The 22,748-nt window shown below is 44.9% G+C and overlaps 2 protein-coding genes across 4 annotated transcripts in view; both read right to left on the reverse strand.

The window, feature by feature from the left end:
• Positions 1–16,192, reverse strand: part of neurl4 (neuralized E3 ubiquitin protein ligase 4) — a 79,347-nt gene extending 63,155 nt beyond the window's left edge. For all 3 annotated transcript variants that reach the window (XM_063187157.1, XM_063187156.1, XM_063187153.1), the window contains exons 1-4: positions 16,016–16,192; positions 2,748–2,876; positions 2,420–2,611; positions 1,797–2,094 (exon numbers count right to left, since the gene is read on the reverse strand). In XM_063187157.1, coding sequence (XP_063043227.1) covers positions 1,797–2,094; positions 2,420–2,611; positions 2,748–2,876; positions 16,016–16,180 — 784 coding nt within the window. In that variant the 5' untranslated portion in view covers positions 16,181–16,192. The remainder of the gene's footprint in view (positions 1–1,796; positions 2,095–2,419; positions 2,612–2,747; positions 2,877–16,015) is intronic.
• Positions 16,193–17,214: 1,022 nt separating this feature from the next.
• LOC134437703 (sex hormone-binding globulin-like) lies at positions 17,215–20,443 on the reverse strand. The gene is made up of 7 exons (XM_063187218.1): positions 20,346–20,443; positions 20,042–20,231; positions 19,361–19,522; positions 18,951–19,110; positions 18,398–18,540; positions 17,743–17,968; positions 17,215–17,383 (listed from the first exon to the last, which is right to left on the reverse strand). Exons 1-7 carry the CDS (start codon positions 20,378–20,380, stop codon positions 17,241–17,243), a joined length of 1,059 nt encoding a protein of 352 aa, XP_063043288.1. The 5' UTR covers positions 20,381–20,443; the 3' UTR covers positions 17,215–17,240.
• Positions 20,444–22,748: the final 2,305 nt, after the last annotated feature.

The following is a 22,748-nucleotide window of genomic DNA, read 5'->3' on the forward strand; positions in this document are numbered from 1 at the left end:
AAACAATGGACCATGTGCAGTTTCAAGGCTGATGTGTGTCAAGTTTCCTCCAGTATTTTTCACAGGGCAATGTATTCATCATTCTGCGAGTATGGATCAAAAGTATAATGCATTTGTAACTCAAATGTCCCCATGAAATCAGTGGTCCATGACCATGTTTCACAGAAGGGTATGGTGTAACTTTCATCATAGGCTCCATTGACTGTTCTCCAAATGGTACTGTTAATAGTGGCCTAAAAAAGTTCCAAATTGATCTCATTTTTCCAAATGACTTTGTCACATGCATTTTGATGCTTCTCACTGTGCTATTTGGTGTATCATATGCAAAATAACATGTTTGCATTTTTGTGGTAATGGCTTTCTCCTGGCAACCCCCAACAGCCCATCTTTCCTCAAGTGCCTCTTTCCTATACAGTTTAAAACATTTTTTCATGTTGTCCTATATTTCACCTGAAGTTATTTTTTGGTTGTCCTATGCCTCCTGAACAATTTCCCTTGCAATGATCATTGCAATGCAATGATTCCCTTGCCCATTGGCTTGATTCCAACCAAACTCCTCATATTGCATTTCTGAATTGAAATTCCAACGGTGCCAACATGACAATATTTCGACACAGAAAGCCAAATCAACCCGTCATTAGCTTCAGAAAGAATAAAATGAAGGTTTTTGAGCGACCATCTCACTCTCCTGATCTCAACATCATTGAGCCACTCAGGGGAAACCTCAAATGTGAGGTTCCAGCAAGACACCCAAAGATATTATAGGAAACAACCATTCTGCCAGGAAGAATGTGCTGTTTTGTCATCTGAGAACATTAAGAGCCTTATCCACAACTACCACAAACAATTTAGAGCGGTCCCTGATGTTAAACAGGGTCATATTCAGCATCAGAAACTAGGGTATGTAAACTTTTGAACAGGGTCATTTGGGTAGTTTGGGTTGTGATCATGCTTTTGAAAGAGTAAACACAGAATATTGCCAATAAATATCTTAAGCCAGTCACTAGCCATGAGTGAAAAAAAAAGGTTTTGTGTAATCCTTCATATTTTGTGAGAAATCGCAGAGAAAGCGTTTATTCTGCTGGGGTATGTAAACATATGAGCACAACTGTATGCATGAAGACAGTTTCTGTCTAAAGTTGGAATTAACGCCCTTGGAAGTAAAAGAATAATATTTGAATGGATTATTATGATCAGAGACAACAGGTGCATTAACCTCTATGTGTTTATTTATCATTCATTTTACAATTATTGTATCTTAATTATTATACATTATTGCTGTTATTAATTAAGTGGTAATAGTCTACTTTTATATGTGTGTTTGTCTGTGGCAACACAGCTGAGGCACTTACCCATTACCTTACTCTGTTTAAAGCAGTGACTAGATCAACCTTCAAGTATGTGTTGTAAATGACTACACAATTCCTGCTTCCTAAATAGGCCCGTATGAAATGTGTATTTATAGTAATGCGAGTGATGAAATCCACTTAGCAGACCTTCCTCTGTAGTTCCCTTTAAAGCAGCTACTGCCTTCTACTTCTATGTGTTTTGAGTAGTTCTCTTAATTCTTGTTTTTCTAACTTCGACGAAATGTAAATTTTTAGTATTACGAGCCGGGGCTCTAAATTAAAGCCAACCAGCAAATGCTTGTGAAAAGACCAAATTACAAGCCACCTTGACCCATTAGTGACTGCGTGTTTGGCTAGTATGATAAACATCTACTAGGCATTTTGACTGGTGATGAAAACAGTGAATTTAGAACCCTGGTTACGAGTGATAGTAAACTCAGCAGTTACCTTCCTCTGTGGCTCTGTTCAGCGCGGCCGTTCCCGCCGCTATAGCGTCGGAGAGCGCCACATTGTCCCGGTGGTGGCGGTGCGTTGAAGGGGCACGCCCCCTGGCGGACACGCCCTCCGCTTGCTCCTCCTCTTCCTCTTCCTCTTCCTCTTCTCCCTCCTCCTCCTCCTCCTCTTCCTCGTCCTCCTCTTCCTCGTCCTCCTCCGCGCCGCACACCACTTCCTCGCTCGCCGCCCTGCACTCCTCCTCTAGGGGGTCACCGTCGGACGGTGGCGGTTCGCAGCTGACCACGGTCACCTGTGTGAAAGGGATGTCACGTTATGAACGTTTTACCTCACAGTTATTGTGACCAAAATCCTTACATTACACTTAGCTGACACTTTTATCCAAAGTGACTTACAGTTATTTTACAGGGTATTGGTTACAGTCCCTGAAGCAATTGTAGGGCTCTTCAGGCATGGGTAGAGCTATAAGGAGCGGTAAGGGTGGAATTCGAACCTGCAACCCTTTGATCTTAAGACCACCTCCGACTAGGCCACAGCTGCCCCGATGCTCCAAAATGATCACCGGTTTTGTTTTCATTGCAGTATTTATTTTTGTTTGAAGAGGCCGAGACCCGTACCTGTGTGCACTTGCCGTAGAGGTCCACCACAGCCCAGAGGCGCGGCGGGAGGCCCGAGGCGGCGGGGCCGCAGTCCTGCCCGTTGACCCACAGGTGCAGCTGCCCGCGCCCGTCACGCTGGATGCCAACGCGGTCGCCCTCCGCCAGCTGGTCCAGGTCCCGCCCGTACTCCTCCAGCACCGAGCGCCCGTCCTTCCAAGAAAAGACAGAATGGTTGCAATGCAATTTCGCCTTGGCAATCTACTAAATTGCTAACTGGTTGCAACAATGCTTTCAAGAAACTCTTGAGTCCTAGTTGGGTTAAAAAACAAAAAAACAAAGAGCGTACCTTCAGCACCGAGCAGCCCGAGACGATCCAGGATCCGCCCTTCAGGCCCGTGGCACTGCTGGGGAAGTCAAGAGCCGCCGGGTCCAAAGCCGTCACGCCAATCTCTATGGAGCCACTCCACGAGTTCACCTGTAGGGACGGCCAGACAGGAGAGCAGAGGACGCAGCCTTATTATAGTGCGCGATAATATGTAGCCTGAGCCACTAACTTATGTATTTAAAGAAAAAACAGACCTAATGCTCATTTCCAGTGTGGAAAGACAAGGATCAAGAGAGGACTCAGCCCCCGAAAAAAAAAATTCCTAGTTGAATGTCATGATGATATTGAGTGGGTGTTTCTGATTGGGAATTCCAACCAGGAAATGTTTTTTCCAGTTGTAATATTGACAGCTGAAAACCACTTCAAATCCACTTGACTGAACTAAATAGAACGGAACATTGGCGTCCTTTCTAATATACAATGATTGTACTAATTATCTCAGGCATTGTGTGTCCTTAGAGACCTTGTCCAGTAAATACTCATCAGAGCTCCAAACAGTTTAGTTCTAAGACACTGGACTTTTTCTTTGAGCTTGAAGATGTTTCACATCCCTGTACATCGATCAGAAATGACGAAGCTTCTTTGGTGAAGAGCAAAATATATTCAGGCTCAAGTAGTCCAGTTGCTTATACCGCTAAACCAGAGATTCTAAGAGTATAATAGCCAGTCTCTCTGGCTGTTTGGATATCATGATTTCCACACAGACACAGACACAGACACAGACACAGACACAGACACAGACACAGACACACACACAGACACACACACAGACACACACACAGACACACACACACAGACACACACACACACACACACACACACACACACACACACACACACACACACACACACACACACACACACACACCCTTCTGATCAGATTATAAGATGTTGAATTGGAAATGTTTCCTGCCAGAATGTCTGCATTGTAAGACTAATTGTAAGACAGTGATTAAGAGGTTCAGAGTTCCCTTTATATTCTGATGTTGTGCTTGGCCTCCTGCTTCTAGAAGGGAAATCGAGGTTTACAGTATTTTTTAATGTGAATGGAATGGAGCATCAGTTTTTGGCCACCAACCAAAATATAGCACCTTTATTTCGTTGGCTGCACTCCACCACACAAACTTTCTTCTTTGGAAATGAATACTCAGCATTGTAGTTTGTTATGAATAAAAATCAGGGTTGAAAATAGCAGGAGGGGAGAAAATAGCACATGGCTGTAGCGGGTGGGTGGTCCATAATATCCACCCACCTGTCAATAAAAAACAGCCAATCAGAGAGCTTCTTTTGTTTGGTTATTGACTGATTTATTTTTCCTACACTGTGCAGTTTTGACTAGGCTGCCCAGACTGTTTGTGTGACTGCCCATATTTAGATTGGTTATGCACATAGGAGGTATCTACACACAGTAATAAAATGCAGTGTTAATTCAACACTTGGAGAGCATTATGGGACCAAAATACAATTCAGAAGATGTTAACTATTGCATGGTTTTACTATGTGGTCAGTCTGTCTTCATGTCCTCTACAAGTCTTCTGTTGTCCAGTCTTGCACTTTAAATGTCTGTATGAGCACTGTCTATGTCCATACTGTCTTAAGTCCATGTATAAGTACTGTCTATGTCTATACTGTCTATGTCCTTACCTAGATTAGTCTATGTCTGTATGGGAAAGCAAGAAATGTAATTTCAAATTCTTTGTATGACCAGTGCATGTAAAGAAATTGACAATAAAACCTACTTGACTTGAGAATAAGCTTAGTTCTGCACTGTGAAGAAAGACAATCAGTCAAAATTCAGGGTTGGCGTTCACTGTTAAAAACAGGCAGTGCATATGTAATACGGAGAGAGAAGGAAATGAGAGGAACAATGCAATGCAATGAGAGGAGCAATCCAAGCTTGCAAAGGAGTTCAAGTTACTAAAGAATATTCACAATCTTTCTTAAAACTGGTAAATGATTTGTTTAAAGTGTTCCATCTCCCACTAGATGCAGATTGCTCACAAATGTCACAGAAATGTTTGTCGGCGAGTGAATCAATAACAATTGTCTGAAAGAAAAACACTCACAAGCAGCTACCGCAGCAAGAATAAGTAGCAAAGACCTTTCACTCCTAATGTCAGCTGAACTTAAAGTTTAAAACGCAAAGAAACAAGATCTCAATCTCTGTTCCGTAAAGCTGTGTGCTTCCTGCAAGCCATCCGTCCCACTTGTCTCTGTCCACTCTAACAAGTGAATCTGATGTCGCCAAAAAAAACAACAAAAAAACACGCTGCAGCGAGAGCATTCCTCCACACAACCAGCGTGTCTTATCACAAAGCATTACATTACGTTTAGCTGACACTCCTTGTGCCGAGTGGCTTACAGGGAGCATGAAATACAGTGGCAGTGCTCTGGGAAGCCAATGTGGGCCAAATGTCTCGCTCAAGGGCATCAGAGCCATGAATCAGGACTGTGCTGCAGAGAATAGCCCGCTGCTGGTTATTCACACACACACACCAACCCTGCCACCCATCTAGATCTCCTCCTCGTGGTGACTGGGAATCAGACCTGCACCTTATCCATCCTACTCCAGACCTCAACTCCTTAGAAACACAATTTCCTTGAATTGTGACTCCATGCACACTTTTTTTTGCTTAGGTACAGTGTATTGGTTACAGACCCTGGCGCAAAATGATGGAACATAGTGCCTTCAAGGGCACTTTAGGCATGGATGATGTGTGAATCTAACCTGCAACCTTCCCTAGACCAAGACCAACTCCCTAACCTAGGCCATGGCTCCCACAGTTCAACTTCTTCTTACTCCATTTCCCCCTGTCAGAAAACAGGCAAAAATTCAGGTACCACTGCATGTTCCACAGCAAAGAAAAAAAAAAAGCAAATGCCATCCGGGCCTGTTTTGCTAGCTGTAACAATGAGGCAGATCAGATTTCAAAACGCTGATCCTTATCGCTCGCCATCCCGTTCTTGAGAGCTCCTCTCATTTCTCCCACCGCCATAGCCTGCTGCAGTGCTGCTTGCTGCTCCAGCTGGTGGTGGTGGTGGTGGTGGTGGTGGTGGTGTGCACACACTGGGCACAGATTTGTTTGTGTCTTCCTCAGCGGCCTGGTGTGGTGCTAATGTAAGGCAGTATTACAGCAACGGGACAGATCTGGGTTAGGGAGCTGAGGAAGAAGGAGCAAGCCAACGTGGAGCTCAGCTCACTACCTTGATGGAGAGGACTGAGCGAGAGAGAGAGAGAGATCGCAATGCCCACCAATAACTTTCTCTCTTTTTTTAACCCTGTCATCCATAAAAATATCTCCCCCTTCATCTCTTTCTTTCTCTGTCAGGTGGAGGTTGGCGAGCTAGGGAAGGAGCAAGGCCATGTGAAGCTCACTGCAGTGATGGAGAAGACTGAGAGCTTGGCCATCCATTCTTTTCTCTCTATTGAAGCCTGTTATCCACCTATTCATCTCTCCCTCTCCCTTTTTTGCCTCGTCTACTGGTGCAACGATGGTATGACCTGTGATCTAGAGGATGACATTTTTTGGGAATTCCCGTGGGTCCCGCGGGTCCTGCGGGATTCCTGCGGGATGGGAGTCAAAATTTTAACGATGAATGGGAGCGGGCAGGAGCAGGAATAAAGATGAATGGGAGCGGGCAGGAGCGGGAATACAAATGAAAGGGAGCGGGAATGCTCGCTTATTTTTTCATTAGAAAAAGCCTAGTTTTTGTTGACGAAACGGAAGTGGGATTGATTTTGAGTGGGAGTGGGTAGGATTGGGAAACATTATTTTCAGGAGTGGACGGGATGGGATTTGTTTCTTTTACTCCAGTCCGGGATGGGACGGGATGGGATTTTTTTTTCTGGGACCGGGATGGGACGGGAGTGAAAATCCACTCGCGTGTCATGCTCTACTGTGATCTACTGCAAGGTTTTGGGCACCTTCCATTTTTACTAGCCATCTGAAAGACCAACTGGGAAACACCCACCGTCATTTTGACACAGCCCTCCAAAGCACACAGTGCTCAACGCAAACAACGAATGCCTCTCCCGTGCAAAGGGGCAGCCCCAAGAAATGGCGCCCAAAGGGAGCCGTGCAGCAGGACAGTACCACAGGGTACCACAGTCATGCAGGAGGATTGGGAGAGAGCACTGGTTAATTAATCCCCCCACCAATCTGGCGGGTTGGGAGTCGAACTGACAACCTTTGAGCAACAAGTCTGATGCCTTGTTTACACATCCAAGAAAAAACCCTGGGAAACAATGCAGTCTTCAAGGACTAGGATACAGTAAACAGATATAAACTACAATATACTGGTTTTATGCATCTGTTACCACCAGTCTTAGTTGGTTTTTGCTTTTTTCCCCCTGCTAATTGTTTTTCATTTCACCCCTCAAATGCAGTGATTGCTATTAACAGAGCGGCCGGGCTGGGAAGTGGAGACACCTGTGGCCAGGGGAGGAGCACTGCCTATTTAACCAAAGGGTTGACTCCTGCTCCTCGACTTCCGGCTTGGCACTTCCACTTCGAAGCCCGCTGACTACTGCTGCTTGGCTGTTGCGCTCTTGCCATTTTGACATTTTTGGTCTTTTGCCTTTTTCTCTGTTTTGTACCTTTGACCACCTGCTGTTTTTCGCCTACACGGCATTGACGATTCTTATTTTGGATTGGAGCACGGCTCCTTTATTTTGTTACATCCCCCCCCCTAGACTTACGAGTTCGGGATTCTTTTGTTACCCCCTAGACTAACGAGCGTAATAAATATCATCGTTGAACCTTTTTTCTGGTTTTGGTGTCCTTCTATGTTACCGTTTGTAACATATTGGGCGCTCTCACGGGATTTGAACCCACGACCTCTCGCAGCCTGTCGCTATTTTTGATATATAGCATTTTTGTAGTCTAGCCTTGTAGGGTTTTTGTCGCTTTTTGGTCGCTGTGTTTCCTGCGGTTTTTTTCCTGTGGTGAGTTTACCTTCGCTTTTTGGGCTTAGGTGTGTTTTTCTTTTTCTCTTGTAGCTCGTTTTTGTGGATATCCCAGGAGGGGGCTCCCTGAAGCCTCGAGCTGGGTACTCCACGGAAGAGACGTAGCTAGTGAGGCCTTTTGTTTCTCTGTTTTCAGATTAGGCAGAGTAGGGACACCCCCTGCCCAGGTTTACGCTTACCACTTTTACCTCCAACGCAGCGTGCCAATCAGCTTGGCCTCACTCCCACTTTTTGGAGTGATTCTCGTGGCTTCACTCCTGTCTGATTTTTGGAGTGATTCTCGTATTTTGTGGGAAGTCCGTTTGTGTGTTTGTGGTCCTGTCTGCACTTCGGGTACCCGTGTCTAATTGGCCACCTGTTACTACTTATGTGTAGTCTGTTTGTAGCTTCGTTACGGCGAGCCCATTGGCTTTGTTAACTGCTACTCGTGAGGAGCATCGAGTTTAATTGGTGTGTGCTTGTATATTTGCCGGATAGTTTCCGCACACGTCCTGTTACGACTATCTTGTTAATCAGCTGTTCATTATCAACAATCATGTCCGATATCACAGGTTTTTGTTGAATCTCCGTCTCGCACAAAGTTGCACGGTTTAACAAGCCACAATTACTAGAATTGGCGAAGAAAGTACGATTGTAGAGTTAAACACAGAGGAGGAGAGAACCAAGGACAGTATAAAAACAAAGCTCCTTGGGGTCTTCAATGAAAAGGGTATATTGCCGCCCCGAACGCCAGCCAAGGCTGCATCGCCGACCTCGCACTCCACTCCGTCTAGTCCGTCTGAGGCTGTCCGCTTGCGCGAGCTAGATCTCGAACAGCGACGGTTAGAGTTAGAAACTGACCTCGCAAAACAGCGACTTGACATAGAGCGTGAGCGTCTTAGGTTGGATGCCGAAAAGGCTAAAAGTAAAGCTGTGTTTGACGTGGCGAAGAATATCAAGTTGGTGCCCCCCTTCTCTGATACCGACGTAGAGCGGTATTTTCCGCATTTCGAGAGGGTGGCAACCAATTTCGCGTGGCCAAAAGAACAATGGGCTTCGCTTCTCCAGTGTGTTTTAACTGGGAAAGCCCAGGAGATCTACTCGTGTCTTCCTCTCGACAAGAGTCTTGTTTACGACGACGTAAAGAGTGCCATACTCCGTGGTTGCCAGTTAACCCCCGAGGCGTATCGCCAGACATTCCGAAAACTCCGTAAAAAAACAGACCAGACGTATGTCGAGTTTGGCCGGCTAAAGGAAACTTCGTTTGATCGCTGGTGCGATGTAGTTAACGCAAGTGACCGCGCAAAACTACGCGAGTTAATCCTCCTCGAGGAATTCCTCAACTGTCTGCCACCTTCTGTTGCAACACACGTTCAGCGAACAGAAGCCCCAAACTCTGTCTGCTGCATGTGTTCTAGCAGACGAGTACACTCTCATTCACCAGGACCGTGCCAAGCCTCGCCCATGTCCTCCTGTGTCTAGCAAACGTAATGGCACAAAGTCGCCGTCTGTACCGTCTGATAACCCAAGTTGTTTCTACTGCAAGAAATCTGACCATGTCATTGCTGACTGTCCTAAATTGAAGCTTAAACGTGCGCGTGATGCTAACACCACGACAGTGAGTTTGGTGCACACACTTTCGCCTCTACAGCGTTGTTCCAATAATGTCACAACCACCGACGAATCGTTGTATGAACCGTTCCTGTTAGACGGATCCGTGTCCGTGTCTGGTGCCGCTCCAGTGCCAGTACGCATGTTACGCGACACCGGCGCGAATCAAACTATCCTTCTACAGGGGGTCCTCCCGTTGTCAGCGCGCACTGCCACAGGCAGTAGCGTGCTGGTTCGTGGCATTGGAAAGGGGGTATCTAGGATGCCTCTCCACCGTGTTTTATTGCGGTCTGACCTTGTTAGTGGCGAAGTGACTGTTGCTGTCCATAACTCTCTACCTGTCCCCGGCGTCACACTGCTGTTAGGTAACGACATAGGCCGTGGCAGCGTGTTTAGCTGTGACGCACCGCTTGAAGTAGTGGCAACACCATTGGTATCTAACACACCGATCAATGTGAGCGCGAGCATCCTGAAGTGTTTTCCGCCTATGTAGTGACGCGCGCGCAAGCTAAGAAGGCTGCTGAGTCTAAAGTAGTTCCAGACATCTCTCTAGCCGACACCTTTATGATAAAGCCAGAGGCGTGCGCTAGACTCAAGGAAAAAGGTCCTAAAAATAAGGTCGTGTTAGATCCAGCAATGCCTAAATTACTGCATGATGGTCCTGACTTTTCTTTGTCCCCATCTGAGCTGATTAAAGCAGCAAAAAGCGGATGAGTCTCGTAACCTGTTTCAACTCTCTGTGTTCTGACTCGGAAATAGGCACTGTCACCCAGGGTTACTACCTACACAATGGTATTCTCATGAGAAAGTCCGAGGACCAGCCGCCAGTTCCGCAGATAGTAGTACCGTTCAAATACCGCTCCGCCATCCTGAGTCTGGCCCACGACGGTCTTGCTGGCCATAGTGGCGTGGCTAAAACATTCGATCGTATAAGGCGACATTTCTTCTGGCCCGGTGTCAGGCGTGACGTAACCCAGTTCTGTCAGTCATGTCACCCTTGTCAGCTCGCTGGGAAGCCGAACTAGTTAATTCCACCTGCGCCGTTGCACCCCATACCGGCTATAGGCCAGCCGTTTGAACGTGTCATTATCGACTGCGTTGGTCCGCTCCCCAGATCAAGAAGTGGTTATCAATATCTGTTAACTGTCATGTGCGCGTCCACGCGCTACCCTGAGGCCATCCCCCTCCGAAAAATTACCACGAAGGCAATCATGAGAGCTTTACTGCGTTTCTTCTCGTTCGTTGGCTTACCTCGCGAAATCCAGAGCGACCAGGGCACCAATTTTATGTCCAAGGCGTTTGCCAAAGCCCTCAAGGCACTCCAGATCACCCATCGCGTGTCCTCTGCATTTCATCCTGCCAGTCAGGGTGCATTGGAGAGGTACCATCAAACACTCAAACGTATGCTCCGTGCGTATATTCTGGAAACTGGAGCGTCTTGGTGAAGACGCCGTCCCTTGGCTTGCTGTTTGCCTCTCGCGAAGTGGTGCAAGAATCCACCGGTTTCAGTCCGGCGGAACTTGTATTCGCTCATCAACTGCGTACACCCCTGACAGTCCTGAGCGAGCGCTGGATTGGTGCTGGCCCGCCAAAAGGCTTGTTGCAATTTGTAAGTGACTTCCGCACACGCTTGCACCAAGCTCGCGCTATTGCAAGAGCCAACTTAGAATGTGCGCAGTCTGAGATGAAGCGACGATTCGATCGAAAAGCTCGTAACCGCAGCTTCGCAGTCGGTGACAAAGTCCTCATGTTGATGCCTATTCCGGGTTCTGTTTTTCAGGCCAAATATCGTGGCCCTTACAGTATCGAGAAGAAACTGTCCGACGTGGATTATGTGATTGCTACGCCAGATAAGCGCTTCAGTTCCCGCGTTTGTCACGTTAATATGTTGAAGCCTTATCTCATTCGCCAGTCGCCTGATCCACCTGTTGTCCTCCTCTCATTGGCTGAGAGCGAGGATTCTGATGCGGCCCCGTTGCGATGTGTCGTTCAGGGCCGCCTAAACAATACTGAGATGTTAGCAACCTTGCCAACCCATTTATCGCATTTGACTACTGAACAACGGCGTGATATTGTCTCATTAATCCACGAGTTCCCGGAGATATTCCGCGATGTCCCTTCCAGGACAAACGTTCTATTGCATGACATCGATGTGGGAACCAGTCCCCCAATTAAACAGCATCCATACAGGGTTAACCCGACCAAACGTGCTGTCTTGCGGCATGAAACGGATTATCTCCTGTCCAACAAACTGGCTGAACCGAGTGTCAGTCCATGGAGTTCGCCCTGCATTTTAGTCTTGAAGAGCGACTCTTCGTATCGCTTCTGTACCGACTACCGCCGCGTCAACTCAGTCACCGTTCCCGACAGCTATCCCATGCCTCGGGTAGATGACTGTGTTGACAGGGTCGGATCCGCCACGTTTGTTTCCAAATTAGACTTGCTAAAGGGTTATTGGCAAGTGGGCCTCACCCCAGAGCAAGACTAATTTCTGCTTTTGTGACTCCGGATGCATTTTTGCAGTACAATGTCATGGCGTTTGGAATGCGTAATGCGGTGCTACTTTCCAACGTCTCGTTAATCTGGTTTTTGTCGGGCGTGTCTAACTGTGATGCCTATTTGGACGACGTCGTTTTGCATGACCATACATGGTCTGAACATTTGGCTCGGTTGCGTGAGGTCTTCCGACGGCTCTCTGCAGCGTCGCTCACAGTCAATCTTGCCAAATGTGACTTCGGAAAAGCAACCGTTACCTACTTGGGTCGCATAGTGGGTGGTGGTATGGTTCGCCCTGTGGCGGCCAAAGTTGAAGCTGTGCAAGGTTACCCTGTACCCTGTGACAGACGTGCCCTGCGCAGATTCTTGGGTTTAGTGGGTTATTATCGCGGCTTCTGCAAAAACTTTGCCGCCGTCGTTTCGCCTCTCACTGATTTGCTCAGTCCGAAGTCCGCCTTCCCTGTGGTCCAATGATTGTCAGAGGTCGTTTGAAAATGTCAAAACGCTCTTGATGTCAGCGCCTGTCTTGGTGGCGCCTGACTTCTCGAAGCCGTTCAGCCCTAGCCATTGATGCCAGTGATACAGGCGCGGGAGCTGTCCTTCTCCAGAGTGCTGAAATGCACGAGCACCCGGTCTGCTTCTTCTCCAAGAAATTCAACCGTGCGCAGCGTAACTATGCCACAATAGAGAAAGAAGCCCTGGCGCTCGTGTTGGCGATCCAGCATTTCGAGGTGTATTTGGGTTCGTCGTCACAGCCAATTGTCGTTTATACTGACCACGACCCCCTCAAATTCCTGAACAGAATGTTCAACAGCAACCGCCGCCTCATGCGCTGGAGTCTACTGCTTCAGCCGTTTGATCTCCGCATCTCGCACGTTCGCGGCAAGGACAACGTCGTACCCGACGCTTTGTCCCGAGCCGTGGCTCCTGAGCGTTCTGTTGATACGACGTTCCCGTCCATCTAAACAGTTATTTAATCCTGACTTAGGCCCTACCTAAATTTCCTTCTTCCCCCAAGTGTCATCAGCATGTCCGCCGTTTGTAATGTCGGCTGGTGACACCTGTACATATCTTGTGTTGTGGTGGTGGGTTTTGGTGTACACTATTAGTGTAAAAATGTTTATCTATTGGTGCATAATTTTATGCAATATTTGCATACTATTATGCACCCTCCTTTTTCTTGTTTTTCTTTTTTTGGAGACTAGAGTCACCATTTTGCGGTGGGGGTGTTACCACCAGTCTTAGTTGGTTTTTGCTTTTTTCCCCCTGCTAATTGTTTTTCATTTCACCCCTCAAATGCAGTGATTGCTATTAACAGAGCGGCCGGGCTGGGAAGTGGAGACACCTGTGGCCAGGGGAGGAGCACTGCCTATTTAACCAAAGGGTTGACTCCTGCTCCTCGACTTCCGGCTTGGCACTTCCACTTCGAAGCCCGCTGACTACTGCTGCTTGGCTGTTGCGCTCTTGCCATTTTGACATTTTTGGTCTTTTGCCTTTTTCTCTGTTTTTTTACCTTTGACCACCTGCTGTTTTTCGCCTACACGGCATTGACGATTCTTATTTTGGATTGGAGCACGGCTCCTTTATTTTGTTACATCCCCCCCCCTAGACTTACGAGTTCGGGATTCTTTTGTTACCCCCTAGACTAACGAGCGTAATAAATATCATCGTTGAACCTTTTTTCTGGTTTTGGTGTCCTTCTATGTTACCGTTTGTAACAGAATCCATGGTATTTAGCTAGCTGAGAAGCAGCAACGCAATGTGGAGCGTCTGTAGTGGTGTGGAGAAGTTGTCCACCAGCTCTCTTCTTGAGGCCCTTACTAATCAATCCATCTATCTCTATCTACCTATCTGTCAGTCATCATGCAACCATGGTCTGACCTGTGATCATCTACGGTTCCCTTTCTGACTGCCCCTCTTCTGCCACCTAGCAAGATGCTATGGAAAAACAATGTACTCTCCAAGAACTAAGATATTGGTGTTCTGTAAATACGATATTGGTGTTCTGTAAATACGATATTGGTTTTCTTTTCGCACATCTAAGGTATTTACATATGTAAATATACACATTGTCACATGTTTTGCCTTGTCTTCTGTCCTATTTAGTCGAGTCTTGTCTAATGTCTGTGAAAATGACTGGAGCCACGCCAAAGTCCATTTTCTGTTTCGTGTGTAACAGACAATTAAATGTTATCAAATCTAATCTAGTCTAATCTATTAATCAATTCCGTCTAACTTTACTGCAAGACTGGAACGGGTCAACTAAAAATACGAATGCTAATCTGGGAAAATTAGTTTATATTATTTTAATGGCAAATTTAATCTCACACATTATTTGCCATGTATTAGTTATAATAATAGTTCTATTCCAACAGCAGGACGAGGTGAAAGCGCATGGCTTGGCACACGGATCGTGCCAAACTTATCCTCGCGACACAGCATCAGTTGTAGGGTTGATAACGCGGCTTGTCAAATGATGCGACAGTCACCTTTATGCGAATGTTACCCAATGTTCGCCTGTCTTTTCCTCATTAAATGGCCCCTTATTCTTAATCGGTAACAAACCAGGTTGTTCTAGGGTCTGGGGACAGCAACCGGTCCAGACAGACACCCAAAGATACAGTAAGTGCGAACAAAAAAGAGCCATGGCTGAATTTGCCGCTAGCATCGCAAGATCACTAAAAAGAGCGCCGCTCATAGAAGCCAGCAGTGGTACCCATGACATTGAGAGCAGGGACAACAGGCGAATCAATTGATGTCGTGCTATTGACAAGAAACTATCAACAGATACCTGGCCATGCCGCGTTAAAGGACAACAAATCACTGCATGCAACTGACAGTAGACGGTCAAAAATGCAATGACATTATGCAAAGGACAAGGAAGATCGCATATCCAGTTGACGGGCAACATCAGGCAACAACCACTGACAAAAATACATAAATATGTGTCTAATGTTAGGCACAAACCCTATCTATATAGCACTCAGAGATTAGAGAACTTCGAAGTGAACGAGGCAAGGTAAAGCAGCCAACCGAGTACAAGGTCATTCATGGAAAGAATCCTTAAAACAAATGTTGGTCCATTTCGGACTAATTTAAATGATGGGGCGTGCATTGCAACGCGTTGCTAAAACAATGTCCCGCTGAGAAAAGCCTATTTAATGAAAGTTAAACGTTGTAGCGTCATGGGGAGCCTGAAAAGACGTGCCAGACGCACTGTTGGGTTGACCACATATCCATCGCCAGTTCGCGAAATAGATTGTTTACGTGCATACGGGCTGGCAGAAATCGACAGCATCGTCTATCTGTGAGATTTGGATGACAAACAATAACAAATCGACATACTTACTATGAATGGATGCAAAGAGGTCCCAGATACACAACATCAACCGTGACGTTTGGTGCCTTATGCATTTGACGTATATGGTCAGATCTGGCTAACTACTGGTTAATGTTAACCCTCGTTACTCCAAACATTAGCTACTGTACACATGATGACTTCAGCCAGTTCCCACAAAATCCATGAATGCCTGTAGAATCCAGTTAATTTCACACCCAGTATAATATAAAAGCCGACAAAATCATTATTCTAAATGACCCAAAAAAAAAAACAATTTGGTCTGCCTTCATTAGACAAGTTGGGGGAAACCTGAACCATTCTTCCCGTCGTGGCTCGCGACAGCAATAACAAGTTAGCTTATCATTGCGTTATGACCCACCGGTGGTCACATGTATGCCTTATCCTAACCAGTTGGTGTGCAACTCATATTTTCTTGTGGCGTTCAAATGAAACAAATATCTCTAGAACAACCTCACAGGAGTTGAGGCTAACTGGCAGGCTAGCACCTGGAACTACCCAATTGACAGTGCCTTGATTACTAGCGAGCTGTCTTCTGCCTAGCGCTAATGTTTACTGGGAGGCGCTCTTTGAGAAAACGATGCCTGGCCGCTAGCTGGGCGCAAAACTAGCAACGAATGCACACACTTGGTTTCATTTTTAGACTTCAACTCAGTGAAAATGACAATAAGTCTCATAGCCACAGTGTTAGTCGGGGGCTGTCAGACTCCACACGCCCATGGAATATGATCACCACTGCAGGCGCACGGACCCGGGTTCCACTCCACTCCCAGCGCATTCCCATCTCACAGTCTCATCACCAGACACATATTTGTTTACCTTCTTGTCGATTCTAACGGTAAAGACATCGCGGTCCCTAAGGGGCTCCCGGCTCAAGACCAAACCATGGTTGAATTCCTGAATTGGTTGGTTTCGCTGGGCTGTTCGGTTTGAATTCGACAGGCCGATCAGCTTTCCGCTGCGCGGATGCAGCTCAGCCGCCATCTTCGCTGGGCGGCACGGTTCGCGACACTTTTTTTTGCGACACGCTATACCTATCTGTTGGTTTCTTGTCCGTAGAAACGAACTGGTAGCATGTGCTAAAGTGCTAATCAGATAACTTTACGGCAGAATCTATATCATGTCTATTTTACGGCAGTGAGAGAAATTGAGGGAGAAAGCAAACTAATTTATTGCGGTCTCTGTGCCTGTGGCTGTGGCACAACACAATTATCCCAAAGGTAGAACTAGAGCTACACACACATAGCCTATGCGATGAATAGTGTTATTACTCCCTGCGGAAAATGGACTCATCCATGCTTACCACACCAGTGAGTTTTAATCTGGTGATTCAGCAATTTCCTGTAGCCTTTCTGAATCAATTGTTTTTTCTTATGCAGTGTAGGCCCACAGAACTAAAACGAGGCCTGAAACGTATTTTGGAATGGAATGGAATTACGGCGATGAGTTAATGTAGGCCTATAGGGCGCCAAATTAAACAAAGCAGTCTAAATGCTTTTCAACATTTATTTAAAATGTGCATCTAGTAGGCCCACTGCGTCTCTCATTTTGTTTTCTGTCCACCAGAGGGCGACTTTTTGACTGATAGGGCAGCGCTGCCTGTTGCCCACTCACTTTTCAGGTCAGGTCAAATAATAGGCATGGGAATATCCTAAAATTAAGGGACACATAGTGTATTACTGTAGTCTATTACCCACACATTGTGAAGTTGACTGACCCATCTTTTAAATGAAGAGCAGGCTGTCAATGTATCTTGGGCTGATGAGTTCATCAGATGGTTACCATTCTACAAATTATGAACCATTTCACAAGGTGAATACACCCCCCCCCCCTCTCTCTCTCTCTCTCTTTCTCTCTCATGAGCTACAATTTGACTAAATTTATGTGTTGCAATGTATGAAACGATGATGTGTATTTCGCATCTTATCTTATCTCATAAAGCAAAGAAGGGAAGTAAAATAAAATGTTGATATATTTAATTTATTTCATGAAAATAGTTATTATGCATTACTATGGTATAAATGTAATGCTTTCAAATATTCATTCAAAAAGGGCAGCTATGTGTAGACACTGTCTCATCCTTGAACAAGGACTGGTCCAAATCCCATTTTTGTCCTTGGATATAAATCGAGTCCAAACAGCCCTCCATGTATGCAGAATCAGGGGCATCGTATTCACCACCCTCTCCTGCGAAAACAAGGACAGTATGTTAGAGTCTCATAACTGTGTGTCAACGAAAATGTTGGTTTACTTATCATGTCCATGTGATATCACATAGCCTAATAACTTTCACTTTCACTTTTTTTTTCACTTTAATGTTACTTCCTGTTTCCAACTGTAACACAGTTGCTCTTATATTTCAGACCCGATCTCCTAATGGAAATCTTCCCATGATTTACAGTTTACTTAAAACCTGTTTTTCAAATCAATGTTTCAGATCACTTCACTTTTTCAGATGATTTTGTCCGGGGCCCAGTCAAAGCTGTCAGCGGCCCTGGGTATGCAGCCCCATGAAATTATATTTGAAAATGAAAGAATGAACATACCTAGTAGTCCACCAAAACCAAGAAGCATTCCCTCTTCCCACTGCTCCACAATGCCATGACTGCATCCTGATGCAAGGATGGTCTTGGATTGCAGAATGATACCAGATTGTTGATGTGCTTCAAAGGTGATGCTGTCTTTTTCGATGGTCAGCTGAAAGCTCTTGATGTCCTTATCGAAGTAATCTTCTGTGGCGTTGGCCCCTGAATGTACTCGATAAAATAGCTTCTGAAACACAAATGTATGCAATTAGGCTATACACCACCTGTATGGGCTACAGTCCTTGTTCTATAATCAGATCCATATTCCAGAGAATATATTTTCTTGCAGCAATACGATTTAAATGAAAAATCAAATATGAGAAAAATAGGAGAGTCCAGTGCCACGTTCTTATGGAATGCAGTATCATATTGGTTTAAAAAAAAAAAAATATTATTCAACTGTAATACTATCATGAAATAGTTCACAAGTTCTTAGATTACAGACACATTGGTTTAAAAAAAACATTGTTATAGGCCTATTATAATCAATAAAAGAACGTTATTTCACAACTCATTTAATTTACAACTAAATGCCAACAACCCAAATGGACAACATCAAAAAAGTTGGCAACCAATAATAGGCTATGATGATATGTGTGTCTTAAGTAGGAAGTACCTGTGCCTCAGCGTCTGCACCCACACTTATGAGTCTTGAGTGTGTGTGGGGGGACCACATGGACAGAATAGTGCCACTCCATTTGTATGAAGATGGATGGACACTTATGACCATTTTCTGGTCTGAATCAAAATCAGGGAGGGCTGTGAAGGAGAACATTACACGTTTTGGAAGAAAGTTATTCAATGAAAATCGACATGTATCTTGCTTTAAATAAGTGCTTTCAAACATTACCATCCCAAAGACATATGTTGTATACATTGTAATGTACACTAATATATTATAGCATTTCTACCAATTTGAATATAATGTTATATTCTATTATAATGAAGTATAATACCAATTATAGCAAAATAGTACACTGTATTTTGACAATGCCCAGAGATGGCCCAAAGCCAAATACTGTTTATATTATAATATGCAGTAGTTTATTATAGTATTATTATGTATTTCAATCATAATTAATATGTAATAGTGATATCCTCATAGCTATTTGGAATAATTTCGATGACACAATTCATCTTCTCCAATGCCTCATGAACCATCATCTCACCGGAGGTGTTGAAGATGACGAGTCCACCGCCAGAGAAGAAGCTTCCAGGTTTGATGTCACTGAAGCAGGGGATCTCCTTTTTCTTTGGAGTCATGTCCCATTGAGTAATGAGGCTCAGCCAGCGCCCATGTCGAATGCAAGCATCCATCATAGGGTTGATCTATAAAACAAAGGTGCACTGTGTAATAATTTTAGCAGTTTCTTTCCAGAATTCATGCTGCCGTTCACAAACTTTGCCTTTTTCACAAATAACGTGTCAGAAAAGTTTTTGGTAGTGTGCTGGTGTGTCTGGACTTCTATCAACACCCCATTTTCCAATTTCCGGTCATCTGATTCATCCCTTGTGAGGTTGTGTGGTAACTCAGGTGACCTGTGAGTGTGAGAGCAGAGCAGAGCAGGGCAGGGCGCACCTTGATGGGAAGCCTGTCGGGGTCGATGAGGATTCCGCCGAGCGCCAGGTGGAGGGCTCCAACCATGCCGGGGTCGGGCTGGTCATGGAACATCCTCAACCTCAGCTCCGGCTTGCCGTCCACCTTCAGCCTCACAAACTCCTCCTCACTGTAGATTTCCAGCTGACAGCACAGGTATGCCATGAAAAAAATATTTCAATGTAAATTCATGACTTTTAATATTTAGATTATATACTGTATATATCATTTGACTCAGCTTTGTAATTGGCATTTTGTGATATACAAATAATTATTGATTGATTATATAAATCCAGATGTTTAAAACACTGTGGAGAGTGTCAAATTACTCTGACAGTGGAGTCAAAAGCCAGGGTAAAATTCTGCAGGTGGCCAGTGTAATTTCAAATCCACCGCTCTTAATGTTTACACAGTGTTAGAATTAACTCTTAAAATCTTACACTGACCAAAGAGTGAAATTACCGGTAACATTCTTCATGAGTGGGACCAAATATTATATGACTAGAAGAGTGTTAAATCCTGGAGTGAAATTACTGCAAAATGTACCTACTGTGTGAGAGCATTACAAAACTGAGTGAGTTTGATGATTTTTCCCAAAACATGTTTAAAAAACACTGTCACATGACTAGAGATACATATATTGAACTCAGATGACTTGCTTACCTTGTGCCAGACCCCATCGTTAAGTTTTGGGCCACCTGTCGCAGTGACCTTCATCTTGGATTGGCCAAACTGCATCTCCGGGACGCCTCCTCGCAGTGAGAGCATGAACCAGTCCTCCCCCTCACTGGAGTGTCCATAGAAGAACACGCCCTCCGGATCGAAGGTCCGGAATGAGAAATAGGACATGATACTGACCAGGGAAGAGAAAAGACAGGGTTTCATTGAGTAACTGAAAAAAAATCTAGCACCTGTGCAAATATGGGAAAATACCTGAATTTAACATGGGAAAGCATAACACACTGACCTATCGACTTCACCAAAGTTGGCTGTGATGTTCATGTGGGGCTCCCAGGTATGTTCTCTGTTGCCGAGATTGATGACTCCTCCACCGTCAGCCTTTCCCTATCGCACGAGCACACAGCTATGTAGGTAATAGGCAGCCCTAAACCTCCTCATTGCTCCAAAATCTACTAATACTACCATAACGGTTTACCATCATATGAAAACACAAAACACACAGCAAGTGAATAAAGATTCACAGTGTCATGTTCAAACAACACAGCACAAAATGTTAATTTCCGTGCACATAAAAAAATGGTAACTTACAACAACAACAATACAGAAATTATCAGAATTATCTATTCGTTCACTGAGTAGGCTACCACAGTTAAGAGCCATGCCAATCATTTTAAAGTGATCTACTTGTTGTTTTATTGTCCACAAATCACACTGTATTGTGAATGAAAATGAAATATACCCTCTTCTTGGGCATTGCCGCTGCATCTACTGCGAGCCTTCCTGGTGAAACACCCAGCATCAGCACTAAGTGCAACATGCATAGCACCACACAGCTGAGATCCATCTTGTGTTGTCTTGTGTTGTAGAACCACAAACGAGCTTTAATCAGACCACTCAATGGCCCCTACCTAATATACTGTCCCCTGTCTCATCAGAGGGAACAAATATGGTCATGCCAAAAAACAACCGGTGTGGTGTTTGCTTGTGTGGATGTGTTTGTGTTTGTGTGTGAGAGAAGAGGCGGGTGGGGGTAAATATTTCAGGTTAACAGTCAGAGGAGTGGGTAGGAACTCACAAGGATTAACGAAGGGTTAGATGTCATATTTGAGAACCCCACAATCACAGAGGAGGGTTGTGTCACGTGTTTACGTGTTTATTTTAGTGGTGGGTTTCATGCAGAGAACCGTTTGATCAGCGAGATCTCTTTTTGGCAAACAGAATCTGTTACATGGTGCCACTTCTCAATTGAGGATCTGACTAGGCCTACTTTTTTAAAACAATCATTCCAAATATCCATTTTAAACCAACATTTCATAAAAGTACTGTACAAGTCCGTGTTGTATTTTGGGGCTGTTTTCTTAAATATATTCAGCATAATAGGCTATGGTTTAATGACAGTAAAGACAGTAAGACATCACAGTGTACATTGCTTTTGCAGTGGCTTCCAGTAAGGTCTATTTTAGTGTCACAGTCTATAGCAGTGGTCACCAATTATTCTTCTCCAAGGGCCAAATGTTGTAGAGCAGGGTTTCCCAAACTGGGGTGCATGCACCCCTGGGGGTGCGTGGCCTGCCACAAGGGGGTGCGCGAGCTGAATTGAACAATGGCGGATATGTGTGTTTTTATACAGAATTAATGAAAATTAAGTAGTTTTTAATTGTATTTTCAATTGTATGCTTGCAGAAACATGAAGTCTATTGGAAATGAGGATTCCCCAAATGACTCTCCATAATGTGCAATGATTTGTGCAGTGAACCTATATTTGAGTGGCCACCAGCACACCAAACATTTCGATTAAGGAGTGCGCGAACCACATTGAAATGTACAAAGGGGTGCGCAAGGAAAAAAGTTTGGGAACCGCTGTTGTAGAGCAAGTGAGGCCGTGGGCCAAAGCAACACCCCAACCCAATGGGGCACCTAAGTCTCCACCTCTTCCGGGCGGCTCGTGGGGCTGGGAACGCAAAAACTTTTGACTGGGCTGTAATGGACTGATCAAAGCCATTTTCCGATCCACCTCGCTTTTCTCCGTCGATCACACATGCTGTGCCTCAGAATTAATAACAACCAATGGTGTGCTTGTTGACTTCACTTGGCAAGCGATTTTTGAGTTGTGTGTGTGCAAAAATATGTAATTATTTGGACTACACAACAGACGTTGCATGTCCGACGTGCAGCCACTTAAGCCAGTGGTGTAGTCTACGTAGAACGCGGGTATACGGAGTATACCCACTTCTAAATTTCAGGGATTTCAGTATACCCACTTAAAATTGATTGATCCATTAATTTGAATAGCACAAATATATACAGTATACCCACTTCACAAAATGCTCAAATATACAGTATACCCACCATAAAAAAGAAGACTACACCACTGACTTAAGCCGCGGTGCAGCGGTAGGGTTGGCTGTGCCTCGGTTCACGTCAGATAGGCTTATGCGAGGCGCACATGTAGTCTCTAACACAGTTTTACACAAAAGCTAAAATAACGTTTCTTGCGTGTCGAAAATGAGTGGTCTTACGACGCAAATCCAAACCTTTCAAATTCACTGTCATCATATGTGAAATCCGGAGCACATACCGAACGGGATGAGGATTTAGCTTGACTCGCTCCATTAACTCTCATTCAAAATTTTGAGAGCTCCAGCCCCACGGATCGGAAGTAGAAAGGCGTGACTTAGGTGTCCCATGA

This window comes from Engraulis encrasicolus, chromosome 21 (assembly GCF_034702125.1).
Source record: "Engraulis encrasicolus isolate BLACKSEA-1 chromosome 21, IST_EnEncr_1.0, whole genome shotgun sequence".
NCBI lineage: Eukaryota > Metazoa > Chordata > Actinopteri > Clupeiformes > Engraulidae > Engraulis > Engraulis encrasicolus.

Excerpts from the sequence above, each read along its gene's own strand:
- LOC134437703 (XM_063187218.1), bottom strand. The coding sequence starts at position 20,380 with ATGAACATCACAGCCAACTTTGGTGAAGTCGATAG. Across the intron at positions 18,541-18,950 it reads CGTCATCTTCAACACCTCCG|CCCTCCCTGATTTTGATTCA; the intron begins GTGAGATGATGG and ends TCTCCTTCACAG. Across the intron at positions 17,969-18,397 it reads GTGCAGACGCTGAGGCACAG|AAGCTATTTTATCGAGTACA; the intron begins GTACTTCCTACT and ends TTTGTGTTTCAG.